This window comes from Podarcis raffonei, chromosome 8 (assembly GCF_027172205.1).
Source record: "Podarcis raffonei isolate rPodRaf1 chromosome 8, rPodRaf1.pri, whole genome shotgun sequence".
Classification (NCBI taxonomy): Eukaryota; Metazoa; Chordata; class Lepidosauria; order Squamata; family Lacertidae; genus Podarcis; species Podarcis raffonei.
This window is the reverse complement of record NC_070609.1, coordinates 61,952,363-61,976,657: the sequence shown is the minus strand read 5'-3', so window position 1 is coordinate 61,976,657 and position 24,295 is coordinate 61,952,363. Positions and strand designations below refer to the sequence as shown.

Below are 24,295 nucleotides of genomic sequence, written 5' to 3'. Positions count from 1 at the left end.
CTAGGTGGGCAGGAGCTGGGACCGAATGGCGGGAGCTTACCCCGCCACGGGGATTCGAACCACCGACCATGCAATCGGCAAGTCCTAGGCACTGAGGTTTTACCTACAGCGCCACCTGCGTCCCTACTATACATGCTTACATGGGAGTAAATCCCATTGAGTTGTGGGGTGAACCAGTGGTGGAGCATGCAGAAGATCCCTGGTTCAATTTGCAGCATCTCCAGGTACAGTCAAGAGAGACTCTTGTCTGAAATCCTGGAGAGCCACTGCCAGTCAGTGTACACAATACTGAACTAGATGGACCAACATTATGACTCAGGGTAAGGCAGCATGTCTTTTCTAGTTTTGCCAGAAAGGAAACACAAACACACACACACACAGAATAAATGTGGATTTGTTAGCCTGGGTGATCAAATAAACATGACCACCAGATCAAGCAGTGGGGAAAGGAGTGTGTGGAAATACGGCTATTATCGAATTTTCAAAAAAATGGGTCAACTCCAAAATTCATTACATGAATTATACACGCATGTACGGGAACAAGTCCTGTTGAACTCAATGTGACCTGCATGCGAAGCAGATGCTCTTCCATTGACCCCAAAGACATACAGTGGTACCTCGGGTTACAAACGCTTCGGGTTACAAACTCCGCTAAGCTGGAAGTAGTACCTAGGGTTGAGAACTTTGTCCCTGGATGAGAACAAAAATTGTGCGCTGATGGCGCGGCGGTAGCGGGAGGCCCCATTAGCGAAAGTGCGCCTCAGGTTAAGAACAGTTTCGGGTTAAGAACAGACCTCCGGAACGAATTAAGTATGTAACCCGAGGTACCACTGTATAGGATCATAGGAAACCGCTTTATGCAGTCAGACCAATGCACCATCTATCTCTGTGCGGTCTACACTGACTAGCAGTGGCTCCCCGGGGGTTTCACACAACGTATCTCTCCCAGGCTTACCTTGAGATGCCACAGGTTGAACCTGGAACATTGGAAGCTGCCTTATACAGAGCAAGATCAATGACCCATCTGCTTCAGTGCTATCTACCCTGGCTGGCAGCATCTCTCCAGTATTCTGGGGAGGAACTAAACCTGGGCCTTTCTGTATGCCAAGCAGATGCTTCTCCCCTGAGCTGGGGTGGTGGGACCCCATACCCACCCCCCTCTTGCAAACCAATATCGCCATGCACAAACAGACAGGTGGCATGCTGAAAAGTGTCGGCAGTGCATTATTTTTCCCAAACCCTCCATAAAAACAGGCACACGTGTCTGTTTTGTCTGTCTGGGGAGCCTCCATCTCCTGTTCCTATTTATTTCGATACCAGTCTCTCTCTCCCCCCCCCCCCACTGGCAGGGGCTCCAGGCGGCTTGCAGATAAAACAGAAAGAGCTCAAAGCATAGAGGCGGGGGGCGGGGCGGGGGAGAGAAGGAGGAAAACCGTTTTAAAAACACAATTAAACGCCGACAGAATTAGAACAATGTATATATAGGCGTCGTTCCTCTTCTCTCCCGTCCCCCCGTCTTGGGAGGGGCTGAGATTTGTGCCAAGAAACGGCGTCCTTCGGAGAAAGGCGGAGAAGCGAGGAAGGAGGGAGAAGCCTCCGCAGGGTGTGCTGGGTGGGCCAGGCGAGGCACCCACGAGGGGCTGGGAGGGGGGGCGTTGCGGGGCGGCCTAGGCCTCCTCCTCGTCGTCCCCTCAGCAGCCACCACGGCCTCGTCCTTTTTTATTTTTTGGCCTCGCTCTCCGGGTCCAAGCGTGTCCCCGCCAGCCCTGAGGGGACCCCTTTCCCCATCCCCACCCGAAGCCCCTTACCTACTCGGGGGGGCGGGCAGACATGCGGTGACGGCCCCGGTGTGTCACGGAGGGAGGAATGGAGCTGCCGCCGCCTCAGCCTCCCTCAGGGACGAAGGCGGGAGAGGGAAAGGGAGGCGGGAGGCGATGGCGGAGCGAGGCGCCTCCCGCTTGTGAGGCGGGGGGTGGAGAGGGGCTCTTTGAGGCGGGGAGGCATGTGGGCACGAAAGAGGAGGGTGGGGAAATGGGGGGTTTGTGGGGGGGGAGTTTCTAGGGGGAGGGGTTTCCCGACGCCCCCTCCTCTCCTCTGTCCCTCATGATTTGTATTTAAAACCCACATTTTCCTCCAAGGAGCTCAAGGTGGCGAACACACACTCCCTCCCCCTTTTGATTTCATCTTCACAACAACCCTGTGAGGTAGGTTGGGCGGAGAGGGGCTGTGAGGCCATAAAGGGCACGTGTGTCGTTCAGCTCAGTTGGTAGAGCACCTGCTTTGCATGCAGAAGGTCCTTGGTTCAGTGCCCCCTGGCATCTCCAGATAAGGGGGGGGTCTGGGAAGAGACCCCCCAGCCTGAAACCTGTTGCCTGCCAGTGTAGACAGCACTGAGCTAGGTGGACCATTGGTTGGACTCTGTATAAGGGAGCTTCCTGTGTTCCTGTATGTCTTTGGAGAAAGGCCATAGCTCAGGTGGTAGAGCATCTGCTTTGCATGCAGAAGGTGCCAAATTCAATCTCTGGCATCTCCAGGTACTGCTGGGAAGAGAGATCCCCTTCTGAAACCCTGGAGAGCTGCTGCCAGTCAGGAAACTCAGTCTACACTATGTCCCCTAAAGGGCTGTAGCTCAGTGGTTGAGATTTGCATGTAGAAGATCCCAGGTTCAATCCCCAAAGGTATCTCCAGGTAGGGCTGGAAGAGACCCTTCTTCTGAAATTCAGAGTGGGATGGTGGGAGTTTCAGCCTAACATCTGGAGGGCACCACATGTGCTACCTCTGCACCAAGATGGAGGCTAAAGGAATTTCTGGTTTCACTGGATCATTTTGGAGACACTTCCAATTGTTGCAGATCAGTCCTATGCAGCTCAGAGTAACCAAACGAAACTTTTAACACATGACATGATAAAAGTCTGTAATTTTATCAGGACAAGTTACTTGTTGTTTACTGTTGCAACAATTGTTTTCTCAAAAGTTATCTTCAGTACCATGAAAATAAAAACAGTATTAAAAAAAGGAAAGAAAAGTCTGCAGGAATAAACAGGTTATTTTTCTGTCACTTTCATTTCAGAGGACGCCTTTCCCCCTTCGATTAAATCTATCAGTTCATCCTTTGCTGATGCAGTGCAGTCTCCACTGTCATCATTCTCATATCCTGTTAGACTAAGGTTACCAGATTTTTTTCATTGAATCCCGGGACACTTTTCAACTTCCTACTAAATAGATGGATTTTGTCAGGGGACCAATTTGTAAATCCGGGGACTGTCCCCGGGAAACGGGGACGTCTGGTAACCTTATGTCAGACCACTAGGATGTACTGGCATTCCCCACAGTTTTTAATAATTAAAACTATGTTCCTAGATGCCCAGCTCCTTAGCTGCCACCGCCACCAGCTGTAATTTTCAAGGTCTAGTAATAAGAGGGGGATAACCATATAAGCCACCTTGAGCTTTATGGAGAAAAATGTGGAATATAAATGCAGTAAATGAATACATATTAAAGGCCTTCCATCCCCCCACATCTCCGTTTGTCTCAAGGGCTCCAGTAGACAGTATACTGGAGGACAAACAGCTGTTTTCTTCATGCCCCCATTTTATTTCCCAGGACTGTGGTTCCCAAACTTTTTCTGCCATGGACCACTTGAAAACTGCTGAGGGCTTTGTGTAGCACTTAAATGTTTCTGCCTCTTGTAGCAACTGTAATGCACTGTGCTAGACGCTATGATTTTTACTTTTATTTTTATTGCTTCTTTTAATTCCTATATATTGTTGGTTTATTGTATTACAATTTGGATTCTATAGAATTTAGGTTTCAGTACAATAAAATGAAATGTAAGGAATAAAATAATAAAAATTAGGTATCACTATGAACATTTAATGCAATGGATGTGCTGTCTCCCATCTTCAACCACAAAGCCACATACATACCACATGCCACCTGAATGGACCAGTTTGGGAATACCTGGCAAAACAAAAATATTGAATGAAAACCAATTGTTGTATGAGATAGGTCTTTGGTCTGATCCAGCAGGGCAGTTCTTAAAGGAGAGAAATGAGCCACACCCATCTAGCAAAGTTCCTCGCACCTAATACTCTGCTTGGGCAACTATGATTCATGAAAATGTTCAAACCTTTGTGACTCGGTATTGTGGGACTACTAGAGCAGAATTAGGTCCACGAATATAGTGCAGAACTTCATTGCTAGATATGCTTTAACATTTATTTATATTCTTTACTTACTGGTTTTCTAATACTCTTTTTCTTCAGGGATTAAGTTGGTGGCTACCAGAGGATTATCTCAAAGAGGCTTCCTGGCTCTGGAATTTGCTCTCCAAGGAGATTAGACCAGCTCTGTCATGAATAGCTTTGGGATGCCAAGCCAAACTTGTTCCATTCTCTCAAGTGTTTTTTAAAATAGTAATTCACTTCAAACGTATTTGATGATTTTTAACTGCTTGTTTTTGTTTGTAGTGATTTTAATTGAAATTATAAGCCACTTTGAAGATAGGATATACTGTATTTTTCGCTCTATAACACACACCAGACCATAACACGCACGTAGTTTTTAGAGGAGGAAAACAAGAAAAAAAATATTCTAAACGAAATAGTGGATATATGATTTTTGTGGTTCATGCTGTGGCCACAGACATGTCATCTGACAGTGAGTTTGGAGTAGCCCAATGCAAAAATCCTGAGGATCCATGCTTTGTAACCACGGAGGAGGGAAGGAAGGGGAACCATGGATCCTCTGCTCATGACTGCAGCAGATCCCCCCCTCCACCCGCAGGCATTTGCTCCATAACATGCACAGACATTTCCCCTTACTTTCTAGGAGGAAAAAAGTGAGTGTTATGGTGCAAAAAATACGGTACTTTTTTTTTCAAATTAAACAGAATTGCATCACGTTTCTGGCAAATGTTCAATTTGTGAGAGCTTGTGGCACAGAACACGGAAACGGTGATCAGAAGATCCGTCTCCCTTTGTGTTCTTACTCTCCGTGACCAATCAAGTTTGTCTCAGGAGGCTGCCTTACACAAGAAAGTCCCAAATAAGTGGTAAGGTATGCACAGACAATAGTAATGTGTTTTTACAGATATTGCAAAGCTCTGACACATGTAGTAATTGAGAATTTTAAAAAGTTAGCTGAAGAATCCCCTAACATGACAACTAATTCAGTTCATAGTCAACTTTTACATGGCTATCATACATGAAAGCAAAGTGCTAAATTAGGCTCACGAGAAAAACAGGAAACATATCCCTTTCTCAGTTTATGGCTCACAGCTGAGCACAGCTCATTGAACACAGAGCACCCTCAGTAAGCCCCTTGCCCTCCCTTTGTTGTCCCAGGCAGGCAACACAAACAGGTGGTTTAATTACGGTAAGCCTCAAAGGCATCACCACCCATGGTCAGTATATGGCTTGGGAGGAATGCAGGTGATACAAAACAGCATTTATATAGTGCTTTGGTGTTCAAGAGCCTTGATATATATTATCACAGCCATTCTTTAGAACCACCTACTAAAGTAGGTCACCCGATATTGGGGGCGGGACGGGGGCTTAGGGTAACCTAGATAAGCAATTCAGGAAACTTAGGGAGTTCATGCACTGTTATGAGTTGTAGATTCACTGATTCATAGCTCAGGTATTTATTCAATACTCTACACTGGCTCTTTTAGCATGTTTAGGTATATGTGTGCATTTTTAAACAAAGAGAAAGGCTATATTTACAAGCTAACTTTCTTGTGTTCAGTAAAGCATATGCAATCGAGAGCACAATATTGATGTGTTTAACAAAGGAGTTTATTACCAAAATACAATTAGTCAATACATGACAAAACTTCTGTAAAGCAAAATAAATTATTCTAACAATGTACAGTATTTCAGAAGGTAGTCAAAGTTGTACTACAAAGTTTGCTTCCGTAGTTTCCAAACAAGACAAACCTAGAGAGAACTTAAGGCATGCAGCTTAATGTGCGGGAAAGTATCTTATAAAGTAAGTCATCCTGTCAGTCAGATAATGCAAGGTCTACAGTCTTTTACATGTCAGTTTTCTAAAAGTTTTATACTTTGGCTATAAAAAACAGTGCCATAGTATTACAATTCCTTTTTCTTAAAAAAATATATGTACCCATGCCCATGAATATCAAATGCACATTTCTATTAAATATATTTTAACATTACTTTGAGCACCAACTGTACATTTTCATTTTAAATGATTAAATAAGTGCTTTAAAAATGCAGCAACTAGCTGAATGCCACAATGTTTTTTCAAGCTAAGAACAAGGAATACAGCCTCTATTGGTGAAGCTGTTGAAGCCACAGTTAATTGGAAGCAAGCTCCATTGATTCCAACACCATGTTTCCAAATAAGTTGCTTATGCTACAGTCAAAGGGCTGGTTAAGAAAAATAAAATATGGTCAGATTATGGGGATGGGAAACAAGAGAAGAGAATCATCCCACCCCATGCCCTGTCTACTAATCTTACCTCTACACCAACCAAAATGCCCATCAGTTGGACATGTGCCAAAGCACATGAAAGCCCAAACCACACAGGTAAACATTTCCTAGAATAATAAGATCATAATCTGGACCTGCAATCATTTAATTGTGTGTTTGCCGGTCCTATATAAATATTACTTTATGTTTAGATGCCCAGTGGGCCTAAGAGTGGGGTAGCTGTGATCCCATTGCCCTCATGCCCTTCCTACTACTAGCCTGCATCACACACTAAATTAATCCTAACCAGCCCAAACAAGTGCAGTGCTGATCCATTGAAAGTTTTCTCCCATTGAGAACAACAGGATGAACATTGTTAGGATGTCATCCACAGCACATCTCTATGGGAATAATGCAAGTGTAATGCAATCTCTCAAGCAAGTGTATATTGGAATTGCAGCCAGAAGTATAAATGGAAGCTTTTCACCCATAACAGAACAGAGCACTGGATCTGCTTCTCCTAAATTAAATGGGGGGGAGGGGGAGGGGAAGAAATAAAACACTATAGTTAGCAGTATGCGTTTTATCTTTTTAAAATCATAAAACAGAGGGAAGACATGCTGTATGTCTGAAAAAGTGCTCTAAACAAAAACTCCCTAAATCCAAACAGCTCACACTCCAAGGTAACATGATCAACAAACTGGTTTCAGCCTCAAGTCTGCTACATGGCAAGTGTGTAAATTTGAAGAGTGAACTGATAGCAACCCATGGGCTTTAAAATGGAAAAAAGTGTGTCAGTATGAAGGATGCTTTTCTTGTGCAATTGAAGGTAATATCAAACTTTTAAGTATTGAGACTATAGTTAGTTTGCTTAAAAAAATAAAAATAAAATACTTCCCTTTACTATTTCACAGTAATGGAAGATTACATATACAAAATGGTAAGAAAAGAACCTTCTGAATACATATGCACTTTGCCTGGCCTCCCCAATTCATTTCAATTGTTCTTCACATATTGTATTCCTGCAAAAAGCTTTACATGCCTAAAAATCAATACGTAACTTCAATAAAAATATAATTAGTTTTATAAGCTCGTGGTTTCACAATTTTCTTGTAGTGTAACAGACAGGCATGATCCATTAAGGAAAAAAACAAAACAAAGTAAAGGTTTGTGACAAAGAGCCTTCGCCATGGTTTTGAAATGAAACATTTAAAATAAACCGAGTAATTTTTACCAAGCTTTCAACTAATTGCAGTAAATAGACAGATAGGAGGTGGAATGTTGATAACGCTTTGTATGATCTCAGCTATTAAATAGTTGCCCAATAATTTCCTGTTTCTAAGCACATCAGAAGTTTCAGGTTGAGGATACAATACTTATGCAAGGACTGAATACAAAGGTAACAGTAGTAGCCAGAAGTATTTCATCAAGGTTTGTGACCAATTGGATTCTGTTCAGTCTTAAAGAGCTCAGAGCAGGAAGTGAAATATAGCACCTTCTCAATTTCTCCCTGTTTGTTATATTTCTCAAGAACACAAAACAATCCACATTTTCAATCTCATATTTAAAATAAACTTGGTTGTTGTACAGTTTGTTGTACAGTGAATTTATGCACTCACTTTTTATAAATGCACCTAGTTTAGAAACAAGTAACAGATTGAATAATAATAGGGATTCTAGTTTGGATTTTCTACAAAATGCCTTGAAATATTTTTGCATTCAACATTTAAAGCTTCTTTAAAAATGACACAAAATATTTTCCATTGGTCCAAATTCACAGTTCAGAAATTTTGAGGGGCAGGGGGTGACCCAAACTCAATTAGCACCATGAAAGCTGAGCTTTTAATGTATAATAAATACATTTTTTAAAGTTCTGCAGCCGTCTGAAAATAATGCATATCTGTGTACAAATCTGCTTACAAGCAATGAACTGCCAGAATAAAGGAAAATGCAGCAATATGGCAAGAACTGGGAGAGGGCTCCACCCAAATGAAACATAACACTAGTTTCAAGAGAAAAACAACATTGGAGGCTGCTGAACTTCCACTGAAGTCAATGGCAGTTAAGCACCTGAAGCTTGAAACCACAGAGAAGAACTCAAGGTATTCTAGAAGGCATGAAAACAGCTCCTTTTGAGAAACAAGTGTGAATGAAGTCGTTTTAGTGGCTATTTTATAATAGTGTTACAATGGGGTAAGCTAGTAACTTCCACTGAGTTTTCATCAGATTTCTGTGTACTGGATTTTGACGTGTTAAATATTATTTGATAAAGAGGTAAACCTCCCTTCAAAGTTTAGCTAAGACCACTTGTTCCTACCCACTCTGATCCAAGTTATGGCACTTCTAGCATTCTGAAATGCCTGATTTTATAGAGAGAGATATGAGAAAGTTCTGGTGAACCATTAAGGTCCATCAAGACTTAATTATACATTCTCAGCATCTCATACTGAAAGAAATAACCTAAGCCAAACAATTTGCTACTTTTTTATGATGCCTGTATCAGCAGGAAGATACAGATATTTTTATCTTTTCTAAAAAAAGAAGCAGTAATTGAGTGAGGAACCATAAGGCCTAAGCAGTTACTCAGTCTCCCTCTCCCTTTCTGGAAATGCTGCTTCATAAATGTAGTCAGTCATGTCAGTTTTTAAAAAATTACCTAAAATGAATTTAACCCCCTTTAGATAGTTTCAAGGCAGTAAGATTAAACCCCTTAAGGTAACACATTAGTGTGAAATTCCTATTATATGGCTAAGCTTTAGATTAGCAATAGGCATTGAAAACGGCTCTGTCAGTAGAGGATAATGGTTTCAGCGGACCTTTCCCTAAATGGAGTATTTACTGTTCAGTTACTTCAAGAGCTTGTGAAATAAATCCATTTTTTTGTTGACATAAATAACATTCCAACCGTTAGAAATATCACTGCATTTTTTTACTTACAGTTTTCACTTTAGCAAGTAGTTCAGGTGATGTAAAGAGAACACAAGAAAACAGCACTTTATGAAACCCTTTAAAGCAGCAGCATCACCTATCTTACACTCTGAGTTGCTGTGTGGTCCTTGTTCAGAATTATGTTTATGATTTCACCTTCATGTTCCTTCATATGGTCCAACAAGTTCTCCTTGTTGGTGGACTCAAATCCACAAATGCAACAGCAGAAGAGCAGGACGCAGTATTCTGTGCCAAGGTGAGGCAGACCGGCAGTTTTGTCTGAATTGCATGAGGTATTAGTTGTGGAAGTAGGATTCTGATTTTCATCAGAATTCACAGTTTTGTCAGCAGTTTGGTTAGAGGAGTCTGAAAAGGACAAGCCCTCCGAGTTGCTTTTCAAAGGAAATAAACCATCAGCGGTCACCTTCCCAGTCAGCTGACCTGGGAACCTAAGAAAGGAAGAAAGTAGTTGACTTTTTAGTATACAAATTCTAAGAAAATGGCAATACAGAATGTCTAAGGATCTGATTGCAGGGCTCAATGTATGTACAAGTTGCTTTTGGCATCTCTCACTTGTACGCCAGCCCTTTCCCTTCCTTTCACTACTGTGCAGCAAATCTCTAAACGGCTTATAACATTTTCCCCAAGTGTAAAGAGAAAGTGGGAGGTTTGGCAAAAGAGCTTCCAGCAGGGAAATCACAATGCCCCCCAGACTCCAACAACTTAAGTAACTATGTTGCTTAAAGCAACTGACTTGCTATGCAAGTTGTTAAGATAGTGCTCTATATTACAGGTATAAATAGTGACCCTAAAATGCGCACACACCTGCTGCTTTGTGAAATTGCATCGTTAATAGCCTTGTTCACTTGTTCATAGTTGTAGTTTTGGTCACTTGCGTGCTTCCACATATGAGACTTGAGAGAAGGGGGATGGCTACACTCATACCCACAAAGCGAACATCTGAAGGGGGAAAAAAGATTAAGAGAAAGAAGAAGGGATCAACATGTCTTACCCAAAATGTGGTAAAATTATAAAAGGTCAGCACACCCTTTGATTTCTATCCCAGTTTAGTTTAGCTGTCGCTGCATTTTTATGTGATATTTTAAAGATTTCTACCCCAAAAAGTATACCTAAAACTATAAAGTCTGTCACATGGTGAACTAATACATAGTCTCATTAGGCAATAACAACAGAATTAATAGATATTAAAATAAACGCCAAAGTAATAAAAAGCTAGAGGGAGAAATTGCACACGTTAAAGAAATTTGAAGTATATCAAGTATTCTCAGAATTCAACATATGGTTAGATGCACTGGAGCATGCCTAAATGAAAACAATATTTGCCCTGGGCCTGGCTAAACAGATTTCTCTGTGGAACTAAGGAAAGGGCCACAGCTCAGTGATGCTGTGCATGCAGAAGGCCTTGTATTCAATCCCTCACATCTCCAAATAAAAAGGTTCAGGTAGAAGGAGCGAAGAAAAGCCTCGGCTGGCAAGTCATTGCCAGTCAGTGATTAGACAATACCAGGATAGATAGACAAATAATCTGACCTGGAATGAGAGGTCATCATCAACTTCTACAAAAAAATTGATCAAATTCAACTTCCATCTATTCTTCTCTAAGCCCTATTTAATTTGGAACAAATTGGAACCAGGCCCAGAACATTTCACGTACCAGAACTCTGTGCGCCAAGCATGTCCGTAGCACATTTTTCTCACTACTAAGTATCTACAGTCAAATATTCTGAGGGAGACCCCTATGCTTTTCAGAGCTCTGGTACTTCTGGGTTGTTGTTGTTTCCTGGAGCCTTCATAGTACCAGGCTCTAACAGCAGCAAGACACAAAGGCAGAGATGATCCCTTAATGAAGCAATTTGTGAGAGATCTCTAGCAAAAATTTGGTGATCTTAACTTCAAACTATCCATATTAACAAGGCCACAGCTGCCACCGGCTTGCCAAGCAGTCAGTTACCTACTTGAACTGCTCCATTAGCTGCACTGCCTGGTGCTCCTGTGGATGGCGCCTCATATGACACTTCAAGCTATTCATATTTGTTGTGGCAAAGTCGCACATTCGACACCTGAAGGAAAACAAAGAAGCAATTGGTTCCCAGCAACCTCAGCCTCTTGACAAGCCCATCTCTGAGGTGGACGTTGCGGAAGGGCGGACAAGGAGGGAAGTTTGGCCAATTATAATTCATTCTAGAATCCATTGGTGCAGTAGTCAAGTAAATGGTGGCTGCCTGCTATTCAGATGAAAATATCACTGGTTAAGGGCCTCTGAAGGCGTTAGCTGTCTGCTTAAACATGTGGTTCAATCAATATGGCTCCATCCATCTAAAAGTTTAAAATGGCAAACTTTCAGATGAATCATGCAAATGGTAAGAGTTTCCTGGAAAACTGTGCTGAATGTTAAAAATAAACATTAAAGACTTGATAAATCTGCTTATTGTTTGTTTTGAATATTTTCTACCTCAACTTTCAGACCTTTTTGGGCAGCTTAAAAGAAACAGGTGGAAAAAGCCACATTCTTATAGCGTAACCCGGCAGCTGTTAGTCCTCCGGCTGATGGGATGTGTCCCAAGCATGCTCCAATTCTGCTGTTGCTTGCTTTAGGAACCTCCTTACCAGGTATTTCAATATGCATTACTTGCAGGTCCTTATTGTAATGATGTCACTGGATTCTAAAGTGACTGTCAGAGTAAATTGGTAGCAAGTGACACACTCCTTCAAAATTAGGCAATTTCAAATCGCCCACTGTGTTCTAACTTTAGAATTGACAGCTGCAAGAAAACACATCAACAAAATTCCAGCTCTGAGTAACAGAAAACCCCCGAGATATGCTCACCTGTATGGCTTATCGGAGTTGTGAATCCGCCTATGATTCCGCACACCAACATACATTGTGCTTGTGTAATCACAAATGTCGCATCTGTAAAGTTTCTGGACTGAAATCCTATCCCCTAAATGACATACAACACAGTTTTTAGAAATCATTTTCCTTAACAGAAAGACAGATCTTGTTTCAGCACAATCTGATCCTGCTTAGGTTCTAACCTCCCAATACTAACAGTTGAGTAGAGTTTGGTTCACACATTTGATTTGGCTTGCAGCTTTGGTTCTGGAAGGTATTTAATTCAGGATTTTTTGTATATACTTTCTTTTAAAATAATCAGGTCTGGGCCAACCACACAAGTGACCCAAGCAGATACTTAGGGTAGTCTTATTATTAAGGGCACCCAAGAAAACCTACAATATGAGAGGTCCTTCTCAAGATCCTAGTTGTTGCATCAGAGCATCCTCATTACAGGGGGTCCTGGGAATTGCTCCTGGGTCATGCAGTGCTGTGTCTTAGGACACTAAGTTGCCTTGGACCAGACTGGTAAATAATTAAGCCATTTCTTATCTAAATTGAATAACAATGAAGGAAATAACATTTGTAGGCAAATAAAAATATACTGCCTAATGATCACTAAAACCACCATATTTTATATGCAATTATGTCACGAAGATTTGTTGTTTTACAAAACACAACTCTGCCTTTTACTACATGCTTTAGAGTCATGGGTTTGGGAACTGCTTTTATCCCCAGAAGGGAGGGCAGGAAGTAAAGGAAGGCCAAGTCCTGTGGTGTGTAACAAACTGACTGGTTTCAAACCAACACTAAAAGCAGGTGTTCCTGTAATGCATGTTATTACAATCGCCCTACATTATTAGACATTTAGAATTCAATCATATGCAGAAAGATCCCTTTAACGTTCTAGCACAGCCGCGATGAACAGGGGCGCTGATGATTTCATAAACATGAAACAAATGTTCCCGCTCAGATTAACGCGTGCATAAACAGATGCTGTGCCATAAACTTCTTGGGTTTGGGCTGTTTTATAGAGACGACATCTGTTTGACAAGAGGGCTTCCTTCCTGCAATTGTGTCATAATTTGACTGCAAAGAGTTTCCAAACTACTTTAGAAAGCTTAAATTCTCATTTAATGAATGCTATTAAAAGGGGGAACATGTTCAGTCAAGTCATACTTCCAAATCCCAGGTTTTAAAATAAAAACCTGCATTAAGCGTTGAGGCAGGGCGTAGGTGTTTGCTGTTTATTTTGGAGGGGTGCATCATCAAGAAAAATTGGCACCCTTTCCCTCTGATTCAGAGGCTCTTCAGGTAAAAGGCACACTTCTCTAAAAAGGTGTGGACAGTAGCAAAGGAAGGAACAAGCTTCTATCCATACTGTTTGCCTAGTTGGAAGGCCTTACAAAAGCCTTGCCCAATCTTGTGCCCTCCAGATGTTTCAGACTACAATGCCCATCAGCTCCAGCCAGCATGCCCAATGACCAGGAATGATGGGAGTTGTAGTCCAAAACAACTAAAGGGCTGGAGGCTGCAGAAGGCTGTGCTCTATGATCAAGTGATTAAAAGCCCTATGTGGCAACTGCTGAAAAACTTTTTCCTCTGGTGATTCTCCATGAAGCGGGTGCAACCTTTAACAGCCCCTAACCATATCAGTTGCACATCTCATCTGCATACCAATGCTGCATATTCCTGGCAGCGGCAGTGCTGCTGCTCAGGTACTATGGGCGACTGGGAAAATGAACGTAGCATTGGCTTTTAACAGTTAAAAGTCACTGCTACAGCCAAGGGATTCTCAAGAACCTCCAGCATGTTGAGCTCAACTTTTTAAACTGGCCCAATGCTATTACTAAGCAAGTGAAAAAGACAGACAGTACCGACTCTTTCATCCACTTTGCTACAAGTTATTAGGCTGTCAGACGGCGGCATCGAGTAGAGGTCTGGAAGGCTGTGTTGCTCTCTCTCGTGGCTTCGAAGCTGACTCTGCAAAGCAAACAGGAGTACCGTCTTTTAAAAGGGTGTAAATACGGAGTGGCTGAACCTCCATACTGAACTCTCGTTATTTTCCTGCCAAACGTCGCCTGTGATTACTTATCTGTCAGGCAGCCAAACAAAATGACAATACAAATCAAGAAGATTTTTAAAGAGGCGCTCAAGACACATGATCACTAACCAACTGCATGGGGGTGAGGAGAGAAACACAGTTTCCAACTCAAGCAGGGATAACGGGAAAGCAGACTTTTCAGTTGCCCAAATTTGAGTGAGCTCCCTAGATTTAGAAGAGCACCACAAAGTAGAATTACCATTACCTGGTCTAATAAATAGTAGGTAACAAGGTTCCACCCACCCACCACTCCACCAAGAGCTGCAGGAAGACCCTGGTTTGTACCCCAACATGGTAGAATAGTCATGCACAACTTTTCATTATTAGGCTTTAACTTGATGATATAACCTGGGCTTTTTTGGGAATTTTTCTATTTATATAGTTTATTGTATAGCACTTAAGCTGCTTTAAGAAAAATGGCATATAACAATCAGAATTGTTACGTTCCTCTTCAGGCACAGGAACTGTTAAGATACTCAAGTGTTAAAAGGTCCCTTGGTTTAAAAAGGGGGGAGGGAGGTTTAATGCTATGGTTTTGGTTTTCCAAAATTGCTGCGTCTATTGGCTGAGTTCAGAGTTCTACCTGCCTTATTACTACAGGCTTAACTCCAGCTTTGAAGAGGCTGAAATCAAGTTCTGACCCTGATGCTTCCTTGACCCACTTCTGAATTGACTTACAGGTTTTGACAAACAATCCAGTCGTTGATTCCAAGGCCATTACTCAGGCACTGAGCAGCACCAGACACTCCAGTGCTAGCAATCTCAACGGGACCTTTCTGGCAACCAACCATCATCGACTGCAATTGACTGCCCCAGTTAAGCCTGTCATAACAAGCTGCAACTTCTCTGGCTCACACAGTTCAGAGCAATCAAGAAACAGTAAAAAAACGGCAAACACAAAAGTAAAAACACTTCACCTTATAATGAAAGGATTCTTCGCACTGTTTGCACTGGTACATTCGGGTTTTGCAGTGGTTGATCATATGGTTTTCCAAATCCTTACTGTTTTCTGCTATGTGCTCACAGATAGGACATTGATAGGGCTGCCTCTGGCGATGCACCCGCAAGTGTTGCTTGATGTACCCCTTGTTGCCACTACTGTAGTGGCACAGGCGGCATCGGAAGGGGCGATCCACATTGGGGATGTATTCCACCAGGTTGCTCCCCAGCACGTTGGCGTCGGCTGCAGGTTGGCACTGCACGTTGTCTTGCAACTCCTTCAGAATGTCATCGTCGGAAGCGTTCTGGTCTGTCCTCTCCTTCAGCTTTTCAATGACGGTGAGCAGGGACATGCTGATGCCCATTTTAATGGGACCTTCAGCCAGCTCTGGCTTATCCTTCTGTATTTCCATGAAAGCACAGTCCGTTTGGTTCAGGCCTGCCAATTCCTCTGTTTTAAGGGAGGTCACCAGCTTAGAATGGGTGACGTAGCTGTTGTCAGCTGGCCTCTGCCCAGCCTCTGAACCTATAGAATTCGCCTCGGCGAAAGCTCTGAGGCTTGACCGGGTTAGCTCTGCAGCTCTGATGGGCATCGTGACGAGCGCTTCGGCAGCCAGGGAGTGCAGCCTCAAGGACTCCGAATTTGTTCTTCTTCTGGTGGGAGGCGCGTTTTCATCCGCTGCTTTGGCTCTACCAGGGTTTAGATCGCCATCTTTCTTCTCCGCACTGCTCCATCCGATTATGACTTCTTCGAGTTCCACAGAGCTTTTGTCCATATGATAAACGTCCCCATCGCGTGCCACACAAGCTTGCTCAGAGATTATTTTCTTCTCAGCTTCAATGTCGGTGTCCATAGAGTAAGGCTTCTGCAAGACAGGCTCTTCGGCACTCGGCAAACGTTCAACTATGACGTTAACGTGGCCTTTTTTATTTGGGCTGCAGCTAATGATTTTTTGGGCAGAGGAAAGCAAGCTGTCGGTCATCAAGTTGTCTTGCTCCAGATCGGTATCTGACAGTGTCTCTTCTGCTCCTTTGCCCGTGGGCGAGAGAGCAGCCGACTGACTTAGGAGCGCCTCCTCTTTCACAGGCTCTTCTGCTGAGGAGGTTTTGTACACCATTTGCTCAGAGCTACAAATGTGGAGTTGAACAGCCTGGTCACCAGAGAGACCCAGTTCATTATTTTCTAGCGCGAGGACAACGGCATCCACGTTGCGAGGAACATCCGATACAGCAGGGTCCGGCAATGTAGCCTGTTCATTTTCTTCCTCAAATATGGGGTATGAGCAGTCGACTTCGCCTGCATGCTTCCAAGCATGCGTTTTCAGCATTCTTTGCTGACCACAAGTGTAGCTGCAAATTAAGCATCGGTACATGCCATACTGCTCGTATGTATACCATTTTTGCCTCCCCTTCTCCGTTGGATGGGGAGACTGAAGCTGTGCTGTCTGATCAGTGCCGGCATTGACAAAACCTTCCACTGGACCATGCAAAGTGGTACTGGGAAAACTTGCACATTGCTGCTGCTCCTTTGAAAGAGTGTGTGCTTTGCTGCTGTTCTCTGGGTGATGCCTCACATGAGCTTCAAACTCTTCTAGGCTTCTCATGGCAAAATTGCACACTGAGCACATAAGTATTACTTCATTCTGCTGGCCATGTTGTTTCACGTGTTCTTTTAAGAGAGGAAGAGTGGGAGATAGAGATTTACAGAGACTGCATTGGTAGCAAACCACCTTCCTTTTATTCTGCGGAGGACAGTCTGTCACATAATAATCTTCTATATTTATCGTGCCCAGGGCAGGCAGTTCAATGGTTTTACCTGGGATCTCTGGGAGGTTTTGTGAGTCAAGTGACAGCAGGGACACATCGGGATGCAAGCGCTTTTTCCCTATTAAAAGGCATTTTTGTGACTTCTCACTCTCAACGATCTTGCTTAGCTTTTGGATGACCTGGATTAGTGGGTCAGGGTTACACTTTCTCTGGTCTTCACCACTTTCTGAAGTTGGGCTTACAACTGCTTCGGAGATCAGTACAGCTTCCGGTTCCCCAATGTTTGAGACTACTGCTGTAATACTGTTGCCTTCTTCCATAATATCTGAAACTTAAAACGTACGTTGCTGTGTTACAAAACATCAAGCTTACGGAACACAATGGCATAAATGTTGCAGTCAATCAGTTTGTGCACCTTAAACTGATGCACAAGTCATCCAGCCCCTTTTAAAAGCTGCTTTACATCTTAACACATAAGTGATATTCCATACAAAGTATGGACCTCCAACTGTTCAATGTAGTTGTTCAGGAGGAAAAGGGACCTGAGCTTATCCTCCTCCTTGCCAACCTCACCATTTGTCTCAGCTGTGCTTGCACTCTATTAGCAGAGGCGATTAGGGATGAAGTCATCCCTGTGCACCAATGCAGAGTTTCCTTGATCTGAACATCTGTCTGTTGATCTCTTGCAAGTGCCCTGGGAGTTCCCGCTCCATAGCTAATTGAAAACGTTCATGGCAGTAAACTGTGAAAAGAGAATGTTAATTTGAGACAGGATGAAGTTATTAAGCACTTGAACGCTAAAGAATGAGCACCCTTGAGCAGAAGATGGTCTAAAGATCAGTACAAATGACTAACATCAATCAAATCTGCAAGAATACCACATATGCCATTCTTCCATTTTAACTATGACATTTTCAAACAGTTTTAAGGTGAAAGTATCACCAAACAACCCCATGCAAGCTTGCTATGTGATTTAGTAAGCAAAACTGATCAGAAACATGACTCCAAGACTGAAAAAGTCTTACTATTCCAGACTGAGCTGGATAAAATTTGGTGAGTACTTAACACTTTGAAAAGTCTGTAAGCAATTCAATTGGCAGGGAATGCTTTTCATTTGCAGAATGATTTACTACATGCACTATTCTATGAAACAAGCTCAAATAATTCCACACCAATGGTGTGAAAACTAAATTTCTTCAGCTACGTATGCCTTGGCTTAGTCAAAATCGCAATGACAACAGAATAGCAACCTGGGAATAAAATGACATTAAACTGTCAGATCTTTCCTTAATATTCTGGCAGATTAAAAATGACAAACATTTGGATCTATAAAGGAAGCGAAAGCAGTAGGATTCTTTTAAAAATAAAACACCTTAGCAGAAGGAACATTTTCATAATGAAATCAACAAATATTTGACTGATCAAATATTCTATCCTGTGTTTGAGGAGTTCAAGCTTCAGTATCTGCATCCTAGTTTAAGGTGTTTTTTGGCACGTGATGAAGCAGAGCTTTGCCAATGACAGCTCAAAAGGTAACTAACTAGAATCCTGCACATACTTACCAGACAAGAAATCCATTGAACTCACTGGGACTTACTTCAGAGTAAGTTGCAATCCTTTACCCACTTACCTGGAACCAAGCCATATTGAACTCAAGTGGGATTTAATTCAGAGTAGACCTATACAGGCTGTAGTGCCACACAACACTTTGGTCTTTAAGAATGTTGCATTTTCTTGCAAAGAATAATCAAGACAATCCATTCTTTGGCAACTCTTTGGTGAATGTTTTCACCAAACTAAAAAAGAGTTGGTAAGATCAATGCTGATGATCTCATTTGAAGGAAATTCAGAAACCGCAGCTGGTGCAGAATTGAGTGGCCAGGTTGCTCACTAGAGCAAGACAGTTTGAGCATATAACAACAATCCTGGCCAAACTGCACTGGCTGCTAATTAGTTTCTGAACCCAATTCAAAGGGCTGTTTTCGACCCACAAAGCCTTATGTGGCTCAGGACCACAATACCTCAAGGATCGCCACTTCCCATATAAAACAACTTGGACTCTGCAATCATCATCTGAGGTCCTTCTACGTGTGCCCCTTTCTTGTGAGGTTTGGAGGGTAGCAACATGAGAACAGGCCCTTTCAGTGGTGGCTCCCCACTTGTGGAATGTTCTCCACAGGGAAGTTCACCTGGCACCATCATTAAATAGCTTTAGGTGCCATGCAAAAACATTTCTTTTTTACCAGGCATTTGGCTCTTAAAAATCAATGGCCTCTTTGAGTGGGCGGGATGTTTCAATCCTGCCTTATAAGAATAGGATTTTCTTTTAGATTTTCCTATGTTTGTTTTATGATGGTTTCAATATATGCGTTTGATTATTTATTGTAAGTCGCTTTGAGTTGCTGTGGTAACAAATCAATCAAGTTTTAATCATAATCAGCAGTGTAGCTCTTTTGCTATTTTCTATCCTCAATGGCTTTTTTAAAAAACCAGGTAAGGCAACCAAGGTGAGTGGCGGACCGGGGGTTGAAGAAGAGGGGATTTGATTAAATCCTTCTTCTTGAGTCATTCTGAATCACACCTCTCCAGAACTGGTTTTTTGCAAAAGAGACAATAAAAGATACTAGGGCCTTATATCCTTTACATCTAGCAGAAGAAAACAGTGGGTGGGAGAGGAGGTAGCAGGAATTTTGGATAAATGGCTGAGAAATAAAGAATTAAAGAGCCCCCTTCCCCATCATCTGATGAACCCGAATCTCCCTGTAGACAACACAAGGCAAGGTGAACCCAAAGTCTGATTTCGCTAAAGGTAAATTCATATTACACTATACCTGCAGCCACCAGACCAGAGTTTCCTCATCCCATCATAACTGCAAGAACATCCTAAAAGGAAAATCCTGCAAGTAAAAGCAGCTATAGCAACAAATTAAAGAGCATTCCTGCCAAACTATTTACCAGACATTACATTTTGAATACTACTTTATCTAGAAGTAATCAGGCACTCTTTTTTAATGCTTAAAACGGAAAATAAAAGAAAGCTGTACTTTTTCCCCCCACTATGCTTGCAGGAGTCTTTCACTTTTCACAAAACAAACAAACTTTTTGTTTAACCTATAAAAGTATGCTATTGACACTGCAGTCAAAAGGGTTGAGACTGATAAGAAAGTGTTAGCTTGTTGCAACCTCCAGCCGAGAAGTTTTAACCAGGTTCCCTCTGCAGCACTTTTGAAAGCAGAACACCAGATATAGGGTTTCCAGTTCTATTAGCATTCTATAGCTTCTTTGAGATACACAAAACACAATCCTGTACATGTGACAATTTACCTGAGACTAACAGTGAAGTAATTTTTACCATTAAGGAGCAAAAGTGAAATGTAGGGTTCAGCACACTAGTTTCGTGGAGATCGGAAAACTGGTAGGAAAGCAGAATCATACCCTGAGCTTGAGGGCTCATTAGGGCTGAGATTCTAAGTGGGGTGGGTGTGGGAAATAAGTAGACTGAAGTTGGAGAATTACAGGAAAGGAAAACAAATACAATCTTCATGTCAAGACACTTTGAAACAATGGTTTTGAAGAAATGTGTGTGTGCACATTCTTAATGGCTGGCACGCTTTTTAGACATACAACCCGGCTTTAGCTTATTTTTCAGTTATCGTTTTATAGATTAGAAAAGTTTCGTTGATGATCTGTTAATCATGTAATATTGCTTATGCCATAACTATGACGCTCAGATTATTTTTTCAGTTTCTGGTTTGTTAATAGCGTTTTATAGACAACAATTGTTTTACTGATTATTTGCCAATTCTGTAATATGACTTACACTATATCTGTGATATTTTATTATGTTATTGTCTTTAAGCTGCTTTGGGATTCATTTTAATGGACAGTGGCATACAAATCAAATCAAATCAAATCAGACCTTTACCCCAAAAATGCATTTGAGGAGCAGCTCCTTGGTTTTTAAAGCCATACTTTTGCATATTGGTAGTACTGCGGCTGTGACCTACCTTAGGTCAGCTTGTGAGCAAGCCGTGGGCCCCAACCTATAAGCCGAAGACTGATACTCTAAAGGGAGAATGATGGGAATAGATCAATGGTATGACTAGAGGATTGGAATTGGGACTATGGAGTTCCAATATTCCCATTTGGCCACTAGGCAATCTTGAGCTATGTTCCCTCCATTGCAACCTGTTGCAAGAATCTGATTAAGGACTACAAAACACTACAGAAATTATAGTCCATAGCTAGCAATTATAAATAGGAACTGAAGCTTTAAAGATGAAGGAAGAGACTTATTGTCTTTCAACTCATTGGCTGAAAGGAAGTTTGAGGATAATTGTGTGTATGGACAACTGCATCAAAAGGGTGGATCAGAGAGAAAGAAACTCCTTTCCTGAGCTTTGGAGGTGGCTAATAGGGGCAATGGGGGGGGGGGCTATAATATTGCTAAGAAAAGATGTGTGTAAAAATGTTAGACTGAAGAATGGGAGCCTGCCTATTTGTTTGTAAAGCACACACACACATCAATGCACCAGAAAGGAATCACCAAAAGAATGACACAGGGAACTCTCTGTCTCTCTGTGTGAATGACAATATCCCCATGTGGCGCCAAGAGTAGAGGAAGGCCAATATAAATCAATAAACGCAGTAGGTGCACAGACCGTTATGCGTAAGGAAGGAGGGAGCCAAACCCCAACTCCGGAAAGTGACGGCGGAAAAGCCCCAAAACGTCGAGCTGCTCTTAGCTCCTTTAACGCCTGAACATCCACCCCTCACACCCCTCCCCTCGTTTGGAGTGTGTGAGATAAGGCAGCTCTACCTCACCGGGGTCGAGGGGAGATGCTCCACGCCTCTGACAGGTGCTGGGCGCTGAGCACCACGCGTCTCCCACCCAGCAAACCTGCCACCCTCTCCCCCTCCTCTCGGGTGCCTGCTGAGAGAAAAGGCTGGGAAAGGGAGACCCCCAACCCCTTTCCCGGTCGCTCATAGGGATGTTTTTCCCTCCTCCCCATACACGCCCCCTCGAAAAACGCGCTCCCCGCCCCCCTCCTTCGCACCCACCTTCCCAGGGGAGCCTCAATGAGCTCTGCTTTTCCTTTTTTCCTCCCTCCCGTTGCTGCTGCCTCTGCAGGGAGCACCGCTTTAAAATGGCGACGATGGGAAAGGGATCACGTGGCCCGAGGGGCCCGGTCAGGTGACCAGAGAGGGAAAGTTTCACCTCCTCCGCCTGCGCTAGCCCGCCCACCTGTTGCCATGGTGACCAAGCATAACGGGCTTCTCGCGCTCAGGTGCCTCGCGCTGGGCCCAAAGACGAGCGCGCCTCGGCTGCTTGTTGTGGCGGCTTCCACTAGTAGTAGTTGATGCCTCTCCCGGTCCCACCGAAACCCATAAAGGGCTCTCTCTCGTCCGTGCAATCAGAATAAATATGTGTGTGTGTGCATATGGTGTCTATTCAAACAATAAATATATAATAAAGCCCCTATGCACACAGAATATGCAAATGTATACAAAGCATCTAGGCAAAAAACGTAGAACGTGTTTATGCAAACAGAATATTATATCGCCTACCCTCTAACAATGTCCCTCTCTTCTGAGGAAGGTGTGTATGCAAAGAGAATGGAAAGCACTGAATGGTCCTTGGTGATGGTTCCCACAAGGATACATGCAGATGCTTCTCTGGATTCAAGCTGCTCAGAGGTAAACTTCCTTCGGTAGGATTTGCACCTGGAAAATTGAAGCCTTAGAACTGCAGCCGTGTTTGGTGACCCAATAGGCAGATGAAGCAACTGTTCTGCGCACTTGCCAAGGAAACTAGTTTTGATGTTTCCAAACCCGCCCGCCCCCCCCCCCCAAGTTGTCATAATGGGAAATATCAGAACTTTGTTAGGCTTCCTTATGCTACGCTCTTCCCCCATTGTGCTTCTTTCTGCCAGGCAAAAGATCACACATTTCTGGATCGTCACTGGATCTGCATGTCCTGCTGGCATGGAAAACAGGTGCCAGACTTGAGATTCGTGTGCCAGGCTCTGTTCAAATTAAAGGCTGGTTGTCATGAATCCTTGCTGACCCCTACAACCAGAGAAGGGACAAAGGAGGCAGGATGGCGGTTTCCTTCTAATGTAATTGTGTCCGAATCCTCGGAGCTCTCTGTTGAGCACTGATTCTGAAGTGTTTTGAGCACCATGCGCTCAACAACTGCAGCCACATCATGACGGCATGCCATATAATATTCTGTGCAGCAAATTTATGGTTGTTGGGGCCCCAATTAGGTGTTACATTTATAATAAAGTGCCTGTTATAAAGTGTTTGAAGGGATTCCGGTGTGCTCCCCGTTCGCAAGTACAGCAAATGCATTGGGCTAGGTAAATTTATGACCCCAAAGCACACATAAAATATAATACATCCTTTAATCTTACGTTTGAGGAACTCACTGCTACTTAACTCATTAATAACATTAAGTCATCCCATTCATCTTAATGACTGGAAAATGCTTTGAACCCGGGACACAAAGAATGAGTAGATGTTATGGAATAAAGGTTGGCTTCCCTGAGGATTCAAATTGACCTAAACAGGGGTCAAGATTTCGCTCTTTATCACCAAGGCACACTTCATGGTCTTCTATTATAGAAAGATTTACAGATGTGTTCATATCAGCATATTTTTCTGAATTAAAAAATAATAATCAGGTGAAGCATTTTGTTGTTGTTAAAAAACCCAACTTATTATTACTTTTTAATATGTGCAAAAAACACTTGGCACCCAGTACAGCTGACAGATTTTCATTTAAACTAATTTGCAGCCTGGTGATTCAATAAGTTTGCATGCAATTGTTGCTCAGCGCCTTTACAATGCTGATAAAAGAACAACCCTGATGTTATTGTACTTTCATGATTTGTGCTCCTGATGCTCTTGGGGTGATCGTACGCTATCCTGCTTTCAATACTATTTACGCCTGCAGAAGTTTTGGGGTGCTCACACTGCTTCATTTCCAATCAGCACATAACCTGTAACTTCCTGCTGAAATCTTACAGCATTGGGGTGGGTGTCACACTTTTGTTGTGTTTTGTAGCTTCTCTGGACAGCAGATGAGAACACATCTACACCATACAGGTAAAGCAGCCCTATTGTAGATCTGGGAGGAGCTACAACTCTCAGCATCCTTAACAAACTACACTTCCCATGATTCTTTGGGGAAAACCATGACGGTTAAGGTGGACTAATACTGTATTATTTCAAATGTACTGTGGGCCAATGTGGTAGCATCGTGG

General features: G+C 42.7%; 2 protein-coding genes across 14 annotated transcripts in view; both read right to left on the bottom strand.

Moving 5' to 3' along the window:
- Window positions 1-1,984, bottom strand: part of DPY19L3 (dpy-19 like C-mannosyltransferase 3) — a 38,219-nt gene extending 36,235 nt beyond the window's left edge. For 2 of the 4 annotated variants that reach the window (XM_053400295.1, XM_053400297.1), the window contains exon 1: window positions 1,809-1,983. The gene's annotated coding sequence lies outside the window, so the exon portion shown is untranslated. Of the gene's footprint in view, window positions 1-1,808 lie in introns of all 4 variants that reach the window. The other 2 variants (XM_053400298.1, XM_053400296.1) reach the window with 2 other exon arrangements.
- Window positions 1,985-5,780: 3,796 nt separating this feature from the next.
- ZNF507 (zinc finger protein 507) lies at window positions 5,781-22,222 on the bottom strand. Of its 10 annotated transcripts, XM_053400287.1 has the most exons (9): window positions 22,089-22,217; window positions 19,859-19,910; window positions 17,601-17,769; window positions 15,239-17,358; window positions 14,095-14,200; window positions 12,212-12,326; window positions 11,340-11,444; window positions 10,189-10,323; window positions 5,781-9,812 (listed from the first exon to the last, which is right to left on the bottom strand). In XM_053400287.1, exons 4-9 carry the CDS (start codon window positions 17,345-17,347, stop codon window positions 9,461-9,463), a joined length of 2,922 nt encoding a protein of 973 aa, XP_053256262.1. In that variant the 5' UTR covers window positions 17,348-17,358; window positions 17,601-17,769; window positions 19,859-19,910; window positions 22,089-22,217; the 3' UTR covers window positions 5,781-9,460. The 10 variants fall into 10 exon arrangements, 9 of the variants coding, with proteins under 9 accessions (XP_053256262.1, XP_053256263.1, XP_053256260.1 ...); XM_053400288.1 differs by lacking the exon at window positions 19,859-19,910 and having other exon boundaries at window positions 15,239-17,352; window positions 22,089-22,218; XM_053400285.1 differs by lacking the exon at window positions 19,859-19,910.
- Window positions 22,223-24,295: the final 2,073 nt, after the last annotated feature.